Below are 12,527 nucleotides of genomic sequence, written 5' to 3' on the forward strand. Positions count from 1 at the left end.
AGATAGCTAGTTTAAGATGCATTAAATTCGTCCAGTGGTGTATCTTTTTTTTCATGTGATTACGGTTTGATCTCTGTCGCCTGGCGGTGAGCCTGCTGGTTAGTCATGTACTGATCAAGTACCTCTGTCGCTCGTTTCTGTAGCTCTCAGATTGTGACGCCCGCCCCGGCTCCCCCACCCCCTCCTACCCTGAAGACCAAGGAGGGGGCAGACAGCGACAGTACGGAGGTAAGAGGAGACCCAACACGGACATCAATCAAATGGTTACAAATCATACCTCTCACGCAGGAGGTCAAAAGGATTCAGAATGTGAGGTAGAATGAGTGAGGTAGCATGTTATCTTTGAAGACATTTGATAATGCTTTCAATATGTCAAATGAGTCGAATACTAGACTACAAAACACTTTTTTGGGGAGGATTCTTAAAAGTAAAGTATGTTTTGTTTTTTTGTGTGTGTGTGTGTCCCCTTTGCAGCAGGACTTGTGCACGTTTCTCATATCAAGGGCATGCAAGAACTCTACCCTGGCCAACTACTTGTACTGGTGAGTACACTAAAACACTTGGAAACACTACTAGGAAAAACATGCAGCCTAAATACATATACATACCAATATACTAGCCTAAATATTGTATTGAATTAAGATATACGTCAGGATATCCCCAAGTATTGTTGCATTTGTTTTTATTATCTAGGTTTAATATCAAAACGCATTAGGACACCATGTTACCGTGATATTATGTTGTCTGAATGAGATGATCCAAAGGGGTATGATCCGGCAGGTATGTGATCGTGGAGTGTGAGGACCAGGACACCCAGCAGAGAGACCCCAAGACCCACGAGATGTACATCAACGTGATGCGGAGGTTCAGTCAGGCCCTGCTCAAGGTCAGCACCCAGCAGACCCCATAAATCCCCATAAATACACCCAGACCCTGGTCCCTACACCAGACACACACACCCAGACCACGGTCCCTACAAACAGACACACACACCCAGACCACGGTCCCCATAAACACACCAGACACACACACCCAGAACACGGTTCCCACAAACACACCCAGACCCTGGTCCCTACACCAGAAACACACACCCAGACCACGGTCCCCATAAATACACCCAGACCAAGGCCCCCATAAATACACCCAGACCCTGGTCCCTACAAACACACCCAGGCACCCACAAACACACCCAGACCCTGGTCCCTACAAACACACCCAGGCCCCCACAAACACACCCAGACCCTGGTCCCTACAAACACACCCAGGCCCCCACAAACACACCCAGACCCTGGTCCCTACAAACACACCCAGGTTAACCAAACTCCGTGGTTGGTCAGGATCTGCATGTGATGACCCCTTTGTCTTCTCTCTCTCCCTCTCCCTCTCTCTCGCTCTCTCTCCACCTCACCCCCTCACACATCCAGGGGGACAAGAGTGTGCGTGTGATGCGCTCGCTGCTGGCTGCCCAGCAGACCTTCGTGGACCGGCTGGTGCAGCTGATGAAGGCCGTTCAGAGGGAGAGCGGGAACCGCAAGAAGAAGGTCAGCCTGCCTGCCTCCCCCCTCCCCCCTCCCCCCTCCCAATACCAGCTTGGGTCCAGATTGATCTGCCTGTTTTCCAGGCAGATCACAAAGCATTCACTGCTGTGGAGTTGAGGCTCCAATGCCTGGAGAGAGATAGAGTGCATGTGTGTGTGTGGGAGGACAAACGCAGATGAAGTCTTCACTGCGAGTCTTATTTAGTTAAAGCTATATTCTTAAATGAAAGATATTTTCCCTGGGAGAGACACGTGGATGCAACCCTTTTTACACTCAAACACACCTGTGTAAGTAGAATACACAGCTGATTTTCTCTTTTTGTCTCATTATCACCGTTTAAAGTCTATCCATACGTTAGTTTGACGTCACATCGCAATCTCCTTCAAGCAGTTCGGTCAGCGGTCGATCTTACACCCCTCCCCCGAGCACACATGCTGGCCTACGAATCACGTGTGAAATTAATTACGTACGTTCGAGCGAGAGGGGATAGAGGGGCGACAGAGCAACAGAAGAGTAGTACAACCCTATATAGATAGAGCACATCCATTGCGATAGAACAGTGCGCTCACGTCGGGAATGCACTGCTACTAGTGCTACTCTGGTCTCCATGGCGACGTTAACGTGCAGCGTGTGTCCCACTCAGACGGAGCGCCTCCAGGCCCTGCTGGCGGACAACGACAAGGTGAACCTGGCCGACATCGAGCCCATCCCCCTGCCCCTGGAGCCCGAGATCAGGATCCGGGGAATCGTACCGGAGACCGCCACGCTCTTCAAGGTACGGCCGAGACGGACCGACATCGGAACAGAATCCACCGGGGGCCGTACGACGGATGTCATGGCGCCGTTTGTCACGTGGCGGTGACTTGAATGTCGAAGTCACCTGGGTCACCACAATGTGTGTGTGTGTGTGTGTGTGTGTGTGTGTGTGTGTGTGTGTGTGTGTGTGTGTGTGTGTGTGTGTGTGTGTGTGTGTGTGTGTGTGTGTGTGTGTGTGTGTGTGTGTGTGTGTGTGTGTGTGTCCCCCCCAGAGTGCCCTGATGCCCGCCAAGCTGATCTTCAAGGCGGAGGACGGGGTCATGTACCCGGTGATCTTCAAGCACGGAGACGACCTGCGGCAGGACCAGCTCATCCTGCAGATCATCTCCCTCATGGACAAGGTAGGCTCCGCCCCCCCCCCCTTGCCACTCACCAGACAGACTGGGGACCTCATCCTAGGACACACACAGCTGTCGCCCGTAACACTAATTGTGGCCCTGCTACTATAATGTGGCCGTGGACTCGCCTTCACTGGTACAGTCTGCTACCCAAGCTGTGGCAGACCCATCGTTAGTGTTATGAGCGGCACCTGTGTTGGTGCTACGATGACACCTCTGTGGCATTGATCCAATCAGAGCGCAGCACGATCACTCTGGTGGGGTTGGAGATGCACCCGAATGCTTTTTACTTGCCCTAGCTAATATGACCATCCGCACCATCGTTTTGAAGGGTGATGCGACTTTGGGTTTCAAATGAACATGTTCTAAAAAGGATATTATTACTATTAAGACTATACATATCTTTAAGACCATTCAAAGGGTTATTGTTGGATAACTTCAAAGATTGAATGTTTTGAACGTGTGTGTTGTTTTCGTTGGGCCCTGCAGCTGTTGAGGAAGGAGAACTTGGACCTGAAGCTGACGCCGTATAAAGTTCTGGCCACGAGCACCAAGCACGGTAGGAGAGCGACTCATCACCCGGAGGAATGGGTTGTTGACGTGACGCCATCTCTGAACAAAAACGCTGATCGTCTTCAACCGCGAATGACCCACGCACACACATGAGAGAAAACTCTTGGAACAGAAGGCCCTCGTCTTCTTCTGGAATAGTTAGTTAGCCATCGCACACTTAAAATGTACTGTTTTTCTAACCCTCAGGTTTCATGCAGTTTGTCCAGTCGGTGCCTGTGGCTGAAGTCCTGGCGACGGAGGGGAACATACAGGTGATGGTCTATCGCATTTGAAAGATCATGATAAACATCCCCTTTATTTATTTACCTTACCCACCGCACTAAAGAGGGGACACATGACGTTGCAACATGATTTAGAAAATCGCACTGCAATCGAAAAAGCCGCTGCTTCTTTAACACCAAATCTCCATTAACCACGATGCATCTCCTTGGCTTTGCTTCTTCTTCACCCGTTTTGAATTCTACCTGTTCTCCTCCAGAGCTTCTTCAGAAGACATGCGCCCAGCGAGAAAGGGCCGTACGGCATCAGCCCAGAGGTGATGGACACTTACGTCAAGAGCTGTGGTCAGTACCAGCCCCCCATAGAACCGTCCGGCCCGAGTGGAGGTCCTTGTAATACTGAAGGGGCCCACCAGGGTTCAAACCCAGACAAAATCCCCTGAACCAGTATTGTCATACCAACACCTAATCGATGAAACAGAACTTATTTATGACTTGGACCAACATTTGAGTAATATATCGTTAGCCGTCATATTTTAAGGTTCATCTTGTATTTAGCGTCAAAAAATGCCAAAAGTCGAATAGATGTCTTCGGCAGCTTGTGATTATGGAATGTAAAAAGCATTAGCACAGTACAGTTAGGTTAGATATCACAATTTTGCCCAAAATAGGTCTTAGGTAAATGATGCTGCCAGGCTAACGATACTGTAAAATCGGTCAATGCTTGAACTACTGTGTGAGGTAATGAACTGTATTGATGCATGCCCCGCCCTTGTCCCCGTCCAGCTGGTTACTGCGTCATCACGTACATCCTGGGCGTCGGGGACAGACACCTGGACAACCTGCTGCTCACCAAGACGGGTAAGACCCAGATCTCCTCAGGCCGCTAACCCTGAGCCTATCACCACCTAGCTGTGGTCCCCGGACCTTAGCCGGCCCCCGAAGGTTGAGTAACATCAGACGTTGGGCTTCCCCGAAGTACATCATCAGATGGCAAACGACAACAACCTTGTTGACTAGGGCTGTGACGATATGCGTATCGAAACCGAAACCGCGACGCTCAAAGCCACGAACCTGTCTCGCGGTGTGAGAAAGCAGAAGCGCGACACGCCCTTTCTAGCGCCCATTATCCTTCCAGTCAAGATCCAGTCACGTGATATTAGCTGTTAGGGCCAGGGTTTCCGTTGTCCGGTAATAGAAAAATTAAATATCAGACAAAATTGTATTATTTTTTTGACATTAGGGGGGGTTGAATCGAACCGTGTGTCAAAAATCGTGATGCAAACCGAATCGTGAGTTGGTGTATCGTTAAAGCCCTATTGTTCACCTTTCGCGCCTTCATCCGTGTACCCCCCCCAGGCAAGCTGTTCCACGTGGACTTCGGCTACATCCTGGGCCGCGACCCGAAGCCCCTGCCGCCGCCCATGAAGCTCAGCAAGGAGATGGTGGAGGGGATGGGGGGCATGCAGAGCGAGCAGTACCAGGAGTTCAGGAAGCAGTGTTACACCGCCTTCCTCCACCTCCGGAGGTACGGGGCAACACACACGTACACACACACACGCTCACGCGGCGATGACTCAGGCTGAATCCTGGGGCCAAAACGGCATGGGATCCAGCCCATATGGTACAGGGCCCAAACAAGCCACAGGCTTGATTTGGATGAGGGATAGTGCGTCTGCTGGCCAGGCCAGTCCAGTACAAACTAAATATCGAACCACATTCCTGTGTAATTTCTGCAAAGCTACCAACATACAAAAACACACTCTCCGTCCACTGGGCTCGATCGGGCCAATTCTGAAAGACGTCAACTCCTTATTTTAACCCATTTCCATCACTGAAGCCCGAGCCAGCGTTGTACAAATTTAGACTGAGATTCGGGCTCCCCACTGTTGATAAAACGGAGGTCGTAATGCCTGACAGCAAATGAGTCATAAACATAGCGAGTGTGCCTCAGTGTCCAAGGGTTTAGGATCTGAAGCCCTCAGGCCAGCAGACGTTGAGGCCCTCTCATGATGTCCTTCTTTAGAGGTTATATATCGGCTGTCGAATGATGCTAGGTCCATTGAGACTTTGAGTAACAGCGAAACAAGAGTACACTTGATTCAACCCGGGAGAGAATCCGAACTTCAAGAAAAACGTTGAATCTCTTCACTTAACGCTGATCCCGTCTCCGTGCGGTCCGTCCTCATCCCCAGGTACTCCAACCTGATCCTCAATCTGTTCTCCCTCATGGTGGACGCCAACATTCCCGACATCGCCCTGGAGCCCGACAAGACGGTTAAGAAGGTAAAGCCATAGGTTCCTGCACTAGTTACCTGAGTCACTTAGTCTTTCTTAATTTAGGAACAAATCAGTCAAATGCTGGTCTGGGGAGGCCGACAGCCACACATGGCAACAAGCGATAATCGCAACCCCTGTTCCCTTCCACTTCCTTGTTTCAGGTGCAGGACAAGTTCCGATTGGACCTTTCGGATGAGGAGGCGGTCCACTACATGCAGAGCTTGATTGACGAGAGCGTTGGAGCGCTGTTCGCCGCGGTGGTAGAGCAGATACACAAGTTCGCCCAGGTAAGTGATGCCCCTCCAAAACGTTTTCTTTAAGGGTTAGCCAACCACCAAACCACCTGACTACAGAAAAAGCGCCCCCTATGGGGAGTAAAGGGTACCTGAAATTTCTCACATAGAAGCCAAGGCCATTGGATAGATTTCCTTTTCAGGTTTTGTTTCAAATATCATTCCACCAACATTCCTACCAAGATTCGTTTTTTTATTAGTTGTATTTCTATTAATATTTATTACTTAATTTTGTATACATTTATTTACCTCACTTATTTACGATTGTTTTTGCCAGGGACGGGTCACATTAATCAACATTTTAGTTAAAAATTAGTGTAAATATGTCAGTTAGCCAAGAGGCTAAGCTACATCAGTAGTCTACATCAACAGCTAACAGCTTCCCAAGCGCTCCCTCTCTTACATGTTCATTTTTTTATTTTAGTACTGGCGCAGGTGAAAGGGGCGAGCGAGGGGTAAGACGCGCAGGACCGTTGCCATGGATGCGCAGGGCGGCAGCAGGGTCTCCTCGGGGTCCTAGAGACGACCACGATGCACTTCCTGCCTTTTTACTGCAATATGGAAAAAAAAAATGTACAAGGTCAAAGATGAACGCCCTTGTTTTAACTCATGCGTGTGTATATAAACTGTATATTGTTGATACATTAATTAAAATGAAGGCCAAATAAAAATGTATTATTAAAAAAAAGGATACGCAACTTCCATTCCTTTATTTGAAATTGCGGAGGGGAGGGGTACCTCTATTCAATACTATTAAGCTGAAAGATTTAGCTCATACCAACGTTAAACTGGTACTATCGGTACTTTTAATAGGCAACGTCTGAGATTCTTTCTCATTACTGACCCCATAGGCCGGTATATGAACTGCAGCTTGCTGGAGCTCACGCATTGAGAGCACTACGGAGTGTGAGCTCCGTATGTTGAGTGAGACAATAGTGATTGTTAACTAATGTTAGAATCATAAATTAAGATAAGATATACAAATAGGACAATTGTGAGTGGATATAATAACACATCAAATTAACGAATTAAGAGCACTGAAACTGATATTTGTGCCACAATTTCGTCCCAGCTTAGGCGTCACTCCCTTCCTTTTTCTGGCATCACCATTCAGATTAAAATATAATCAAAATCAGCCCACATACTTTTCTACACAACGAAGAGAGTCGGAGCCAGGCGGCTCGCCTATAGAGGGCGCTGGGGCGCCGCCCTCCCGCCGACCGGCCATCTTTTCTTTTTTAAATATATTTATATATATTTTTTTAATAATCTTCTCATTTTGAGAATTAATCTATTTTATTTGCATTCGAATAATGCATTTACTTTAGAATATCTTTAGAATCCCCCATGATTAAATCTTCATTCACTGACATGTTCAACGTTCATCTTGGTGAAGTAGATGTCTTCCGTGGGGCGCTTTTCGCTCAGCCCCACATGCCTGAATTATTAGCCAATGGTTCCCCCGTTGCTAGGCAGAAAAGTACATAATTTCGCCAATCAGCGTCGTCGAATTGTATGGCTTTGGGGCGCTCAAGATATAGCCCCAAGCTCAGTGCACCGTCCACTAAGCGTAACCGCGGATTTGCTATTACCTCAGAGATCAGCAAGATGGCGACTTTGAGTACTGCTACCACTGTTTCCCTGTGAGTTCAGCTAGCCCCAAATTCAGTTAAGTCTTTGCTTATGAATCCCTTCGAAAGAAGAACATTTGCAGAAAAATTGCAAGTAAAAGAAATCGGAGCAGAAAAGCCAGAAGTGAACATGACCCAACAAGCAAGAGAAAAGGATAGAGCCTACAAGAGAAGTTTTTCCAGAGTTTGGTTCAGGCTTGGCTAACTAGCTGTGGGTATGCCAATGCAATTTTTTTGCTTTCCTTGTATACTTTTTAAAACAAGTGCGAGTGATAGTTCGTGGACACGGACAGGGTTGACAGACCTGAAACATCTGTCAGAACGAATTAAAAAAACACAAGGGAGCAAGAGTGCATATGAACAACTGTGAAGCTAGCCATGCTAGAGGTAAGCAACTTCTATTTATTCCACTAGCCTATATGTATTTCCCTTGAGATGGACACTGGTTGCAGACCCTCACAAGTTCACAACCTCCCCCCACCCCTTTCAAGTGTACTGTATATAGTTCTCTGCAGACCTATGGTGGGACCAGGCCTTCATTGTGCATATTGTATATAGTCCTCTGCAAAGCTATTCAGTACATACTGTATATAGCTCTCTGCAAACATGGTGGCATCAGGCCTTCAGTGTGAATATTGTATATAGTCCTCTGTAAACCTATTCAGTGTACATACTGTAAATAGTTCTCTGCAAACCTATGGTTGCTTCAGGCCTTCAGTGTTCATATTGTATATAGTCCTTTGCAAACCTATTCAGTGTACACACTGTATATAGTCCTCTGCAAACCTATGGTGGCATCAGGCCTTCAGTGTGCATATTGTACTGTATGTAGTCCTCTGCAAACCTATGTTGGTATCATGCCTTAAGTGTGTCTTCAACAACCACACACAAAAGTTTGCACATTTACATGAATTTTGTGGAATTCATATTTCATTGTATTTGTCTAAATGCATACTAATGCAGACTGTAGATATATTTATGAGTGACGTTTACCAACACAATTTCAGTTACTTGGCCGTAACACACTCACCCATTATCTTTATCTCTCTCTCTCTCACTCACACACACACACACACAGAGAGAACGTTACCTTGTGTGTAATTCAAAGTTATTGTTGATGTATCTGCATATATCTCTTAATGTTGCTGATTTCTACAAGGCAAAAAATTTACTTAAAACTTAGTTCCCTGGCCCCATTTGTCTTTGTAAGTAAATTTTATTTTTTTGCCTTCACTATTTTGTCAGAATGCATCAGAATGCTTCGTTTGTTTGTGGAAATCACAAAAAATCTTGTGGGGGAGGATGGCCCCATTCGTCTTTGTGAGTAAATGTTATTTTTTTGCCTTTACTATTTTGTCAGAATGCACCAGAATGCTTCGTTTGTTTGTGAAAATCACAAAAAATCTGGTGGGGGAGGATGCCCCCAGACCCCCCTACAGGGGTTTGGAATGCAAACGTTCAGCCCCCCCTCAAATAAATTCCACCAGCCGCCACTGGTCGGAGGTCTCATTGTTTAATTTAGAACTACATCCTGCTCATATGGGCAACGTAAAGCAATTAATGAATGTAAACATATAGTCCCTTTTAAATTAGTCCAGATACAAGACATTATGGAGCACGTAGAGGTTAGGCCATCATACTGGGGGTTGTGCGGTCGGCAGTGAGACACCCCCACCACTGAACTCTCCTCCCCTGATTTGGCAGTGCGGCATGACTAAAGGTCATCAGAGAGGATTATTTAGTGTTCCACCACATCTGTATCGGAGCCTCGCTGGGGGCAGGACACTGCCCAGAGTCAGACCCCAGGGGGGAGCCGGTGACTCAGTGTTTCCTGTACACTTCTGTCCTCTTAGTGGGGTATAGAAACACACACGTTGCCTTATAAGGATCCATTCATTTAGGTTTATAAAGAGTACAAGTATATTTTATACAAAGAAAGCCTATTCGATCTCCCTAGTTTTGGGAAGTTTTATTAGTATTTAAGAAAAGAAAGAATTTGTTTGCATAATCAAACTCAAAATAAATGTAATTGAGGACACGCACACAAAAACTAAAGCAAGTTAAAAACAATTATTCACAAAAGTCACCTCTCCGAAAGGTTAAAGCACACAGTAATATCCAGCCATCGTTGTACGCCCAGCGATGGGACAAGCAAAAAAACGCGAGTCAGCAAAGAAGACCTCCAGCAAACGCAACCAACACAGCTGTACCAATACAATCCCCGTACATTCAACAAAATCTATTCTTATCCCGCACTACCCGAGCGAAACCAGGGCTTGGCTCAATCTCACACCACACAATCCAACATCTTGGCGTTATAAACAATATATGTCTATTTCCCCCCCCCCCACACACACACACACACACACACGGGAGGCAGTATGCCGCACACATAAACACGCGATACGTTGGCTTGAAATCAACGAGAGCCGGTGGTTTCATTCGCGTCAGGTCAGTGCAAGTTCCCCCTCAGCGTAGATGTATGGCTTTTGCTGGACGTAGTGACGTTTATTTAAAAAAAAAATCACACAACCGGCAGCTCTCCCTCTCTCTCTCTTTCGTTAATGTTGTGGAGAAAGTGCAACAGCAGCAGAACACTGAGGCTTTTTGAACGCAAGCCGCGGTGGAGGAGGAAGGTGTTGGGTCACGGTCAACCGATAGGGCCAATGGTGAGTCAGAGGACCCCCCCCCCAAACCCCCCTAAACTCCCAAGCCGTTTCTGTGACGAGAATAAACACTTTTGTGATCTTCCTTGCAAATGCACAGCAGGAGCTATCAATTATTAGAATTTGTTTGTTTTTTTGTATCTGGATTGGACTGCTGTACATCACCCATATTTGCCCATCTCATTCCTAGTGAAGCGCAGTCACCGGGCAGATTTAGTGAGCTCCAAGCCAATACGATCATCATCATCAGCATACACAGAAATAGCTCATCCTCGGATTGATAAAATAAACACTTTCTACCCTGCTGCAAGGCCTCAATCACTGGCCCAAATGATGCCCCTATATGGTCAGTTAAGTGACTCAGGGAAAAAAGTCCCCCAGAATTGTGGCTATGCAATTGTAGGATGTTGCAGTATCAGCATTTTGGAGTCATTATTCTAGATGTCCTTAACAAGGATTGGTAAATGGCCAGCGGTTATACAATGCTTTTCTTACCACCTCATAGCTCTTAACCGTTTATCTGAGGTCTGAACGAGGGATTGAACTAGCAACCCTGATGGGATCACCAGAGGATCTGACCCAAAGCCCTATGGTGCATTAGAACTCTTTCAGAATGGGACAGAGGCATGTGCTTGGTTTCTGCTTCACCTCTCACCATCAGTATAAAGGACAAGGGCCTTTATACTGATCTTTCCCCAATATAATATAATAGTATAATATATAATTTTCCCCATCTGGCCAATCTGTGTTACCAAAATTCTGACTTCAGTCTTCAGTCAGTCTCTTGAATTGTCTGCTCGAAACCGTTTTAGTTCCCAAACTATCAGATTCAACTATTCAAAATTCAAAGGTTTTTATTTTTCACATACACATACAGAATATGCAGTGAAATGTTTGTGTGACATATACTGTATTATCTGTGCTTAAAAAAATAATCAAATACAATAGAATAAAAATAAGATGAAATGCAAAATACTTTTTAACAGCAATTAAGAATATTATAAATATATGTAAAATTAAAACTGGACAAGGAGATGTATTGTGCAACATGGCCAGGGTCAAAGTGTCAAAGTGCAGGGGGAGGGGCGGGGGGATTGTCAAGTAGACCGGTATCACATATTGACTGAGGAAAAAAAATCCTCAGTCTCTCTCTGCGCGTTTGTGTGATGATTTCTTGATTATTTTCGATTGATCGACTTTCAAAGAGAAGACAGACCACGTTGTTTGAAGCCTTTCCTTCAGTATCCTGTCTTTGGCACCATTATTTGTAAGTAACCTTCAAATCCGGGTGTTTGGTCACTGATGCCTCTCATAAAAAGAAACTGAAGGCTGGATTCAAACCCACATCAATTAACATAGATTGTAAATCACAGTGGCATCCCCTGATAACAAATTAGTCAGATCGGAAACTGCAGTAAGCCATGTTTCACCAGAGGGTGTGCTCTTGCGCAGGTTGGATTTTGACACTGGGTTCCTCTTGAATTACGAACACTGTTAGTACATTAGTATAGGCTAGGCTTCATCCGATGCAGCACATTACACTCAGATGAGTCCATCGCAGTCGATGAGCTCCAAGTGGACGTCACATAGGTCAAGGTCACATGGCTCGAGGTCACGAGGGTCGAGGTCACGTGAGTCGAGGTCACGTGAGTCGAGGTCACGTGAGTCGAGGTCACGTGGCTCGAAGTTACATGTGTCCAGGTCACATGGGTCCAGGTCACATGGATCATTGGGAAGAGAGGATGGCAGTGGCGTGTGAGTCAGGGTACCTTGAGCCGATACCTGCACGGTTAAACATTCGGAAGAGAATAAGAATCACAGCTACAAGAAAGGCTATTATGCGGCGCATTGTGAACATCAAGCTTGGCTGTGGCTGGGGTTGAGGGCTAGAGGAAGCAGACCACGCGCCCTGGTGCATAAGAGTAGCAGACCCATCACTAGGGTTATGAGCTACATCTGCGTTTGGATCGACGGTACCTGAGCCTTGGGCAGGTTCTCCGGTGAGGCCGTGGCAGCTTGTCTCTTGGAGTTGAGCAGAAACAGGATGAGGATGGGCGCCATGACAACGAAGCACAGTGACACTCCCACCAGCAACGGCTGCAGCCCTGTTGGAAACACCAAACACAGAGACACCCATTTGATCGACCGACGGCCCCCTCTTCTGGGAACGCACG

General features: G+C 46.6%; 1 protein-coding gene across 2 annotated transcripts in view; it reads left to right on the forward strand.

Annotated features, from left to right (window-relative positions):
- pik3c3 (phosphatidylinositol 3-kinase, catalytic subunit type 3) overlaps positions 1 to 6,849 on the forward strand; it is a 13,765-nt gene extending 6,916 nt beyond the window's left edge. The window contains exons 13-26 of one of the 2 annotated variants that reach the window (XM_056575420.1): positions 144 to 228; positions 475 to 542; positions 781 to 886; positions 1,425 to 1,541; positions 2,182 to 2,313; positions 2,567 to 2,695; positions 3,182 to 3,251; positions 3,452 to 3,516; positions 3,744 to 3,828; positions 4,270 to 4,344; positions 4,843 to 5,011; positions 5,679 to 5,769; positions 5,925 to 6,050; positions 6,481 to 6,849. In XM_056575420.1, coding sequence (XP_056431395.1) covers positions 144 to 228; positions 475 to 542; positions 781 to 886; positions 1,425 to 1,541; positions 2,182 to 2,313; positions 2,567 to 2,695; positions 3,182 to 3,251; positions 3,452 to 3,516; positions 3,744 to 3,828; positions 4,270 to 4,344; positions 4,843 to 5,011; positions 5,679 to 5,769; positions 5,925 to 6,050; positions 6,481 to 6,495 — 1,333 coding nt within the window. In that variant the 3' untranslated portion in view covers positions 6,496 to 6,849. The remainder of the gene's footprint in view (positions 1 to 143; positions 229 to 474; positions 543 to 780; positions 887 to 1,424; positions 1,542 to 2,181; positions 2,314 to 2,566; positions 2,696 to 3,181; positions 3,252 to 3,451; positions 3,517 to 3,743; positions 3,829 to 4,269; positions 4,345 to 4,842; positions 5,012 to 5,678; positions 5,770 to 5,924; positions 6,051 to 6,480) is intronic. The other variant, XM_056575421.1, reaches the window with a different exon arrangement.
- The last annotated feature ends 5,678 nt before the right edge of the window (positions 6,850 to 12,527 follow it).

This window comes from Gadus chalcogrammus, chromosome 17 (assembly GCF_026213295.1).
Source record: "Gadus chalcogrammus isolate NIFS_2021 chromosome 17, NIFS_Gcha_1.0, whole genome shotgun sequence".
Lineage (NCBI taxonomy): Eukaryota > Metazoa > Chordata > Actinopteri > Gadiformes > Gadidae > Gadus > Gadus chalcogrammus.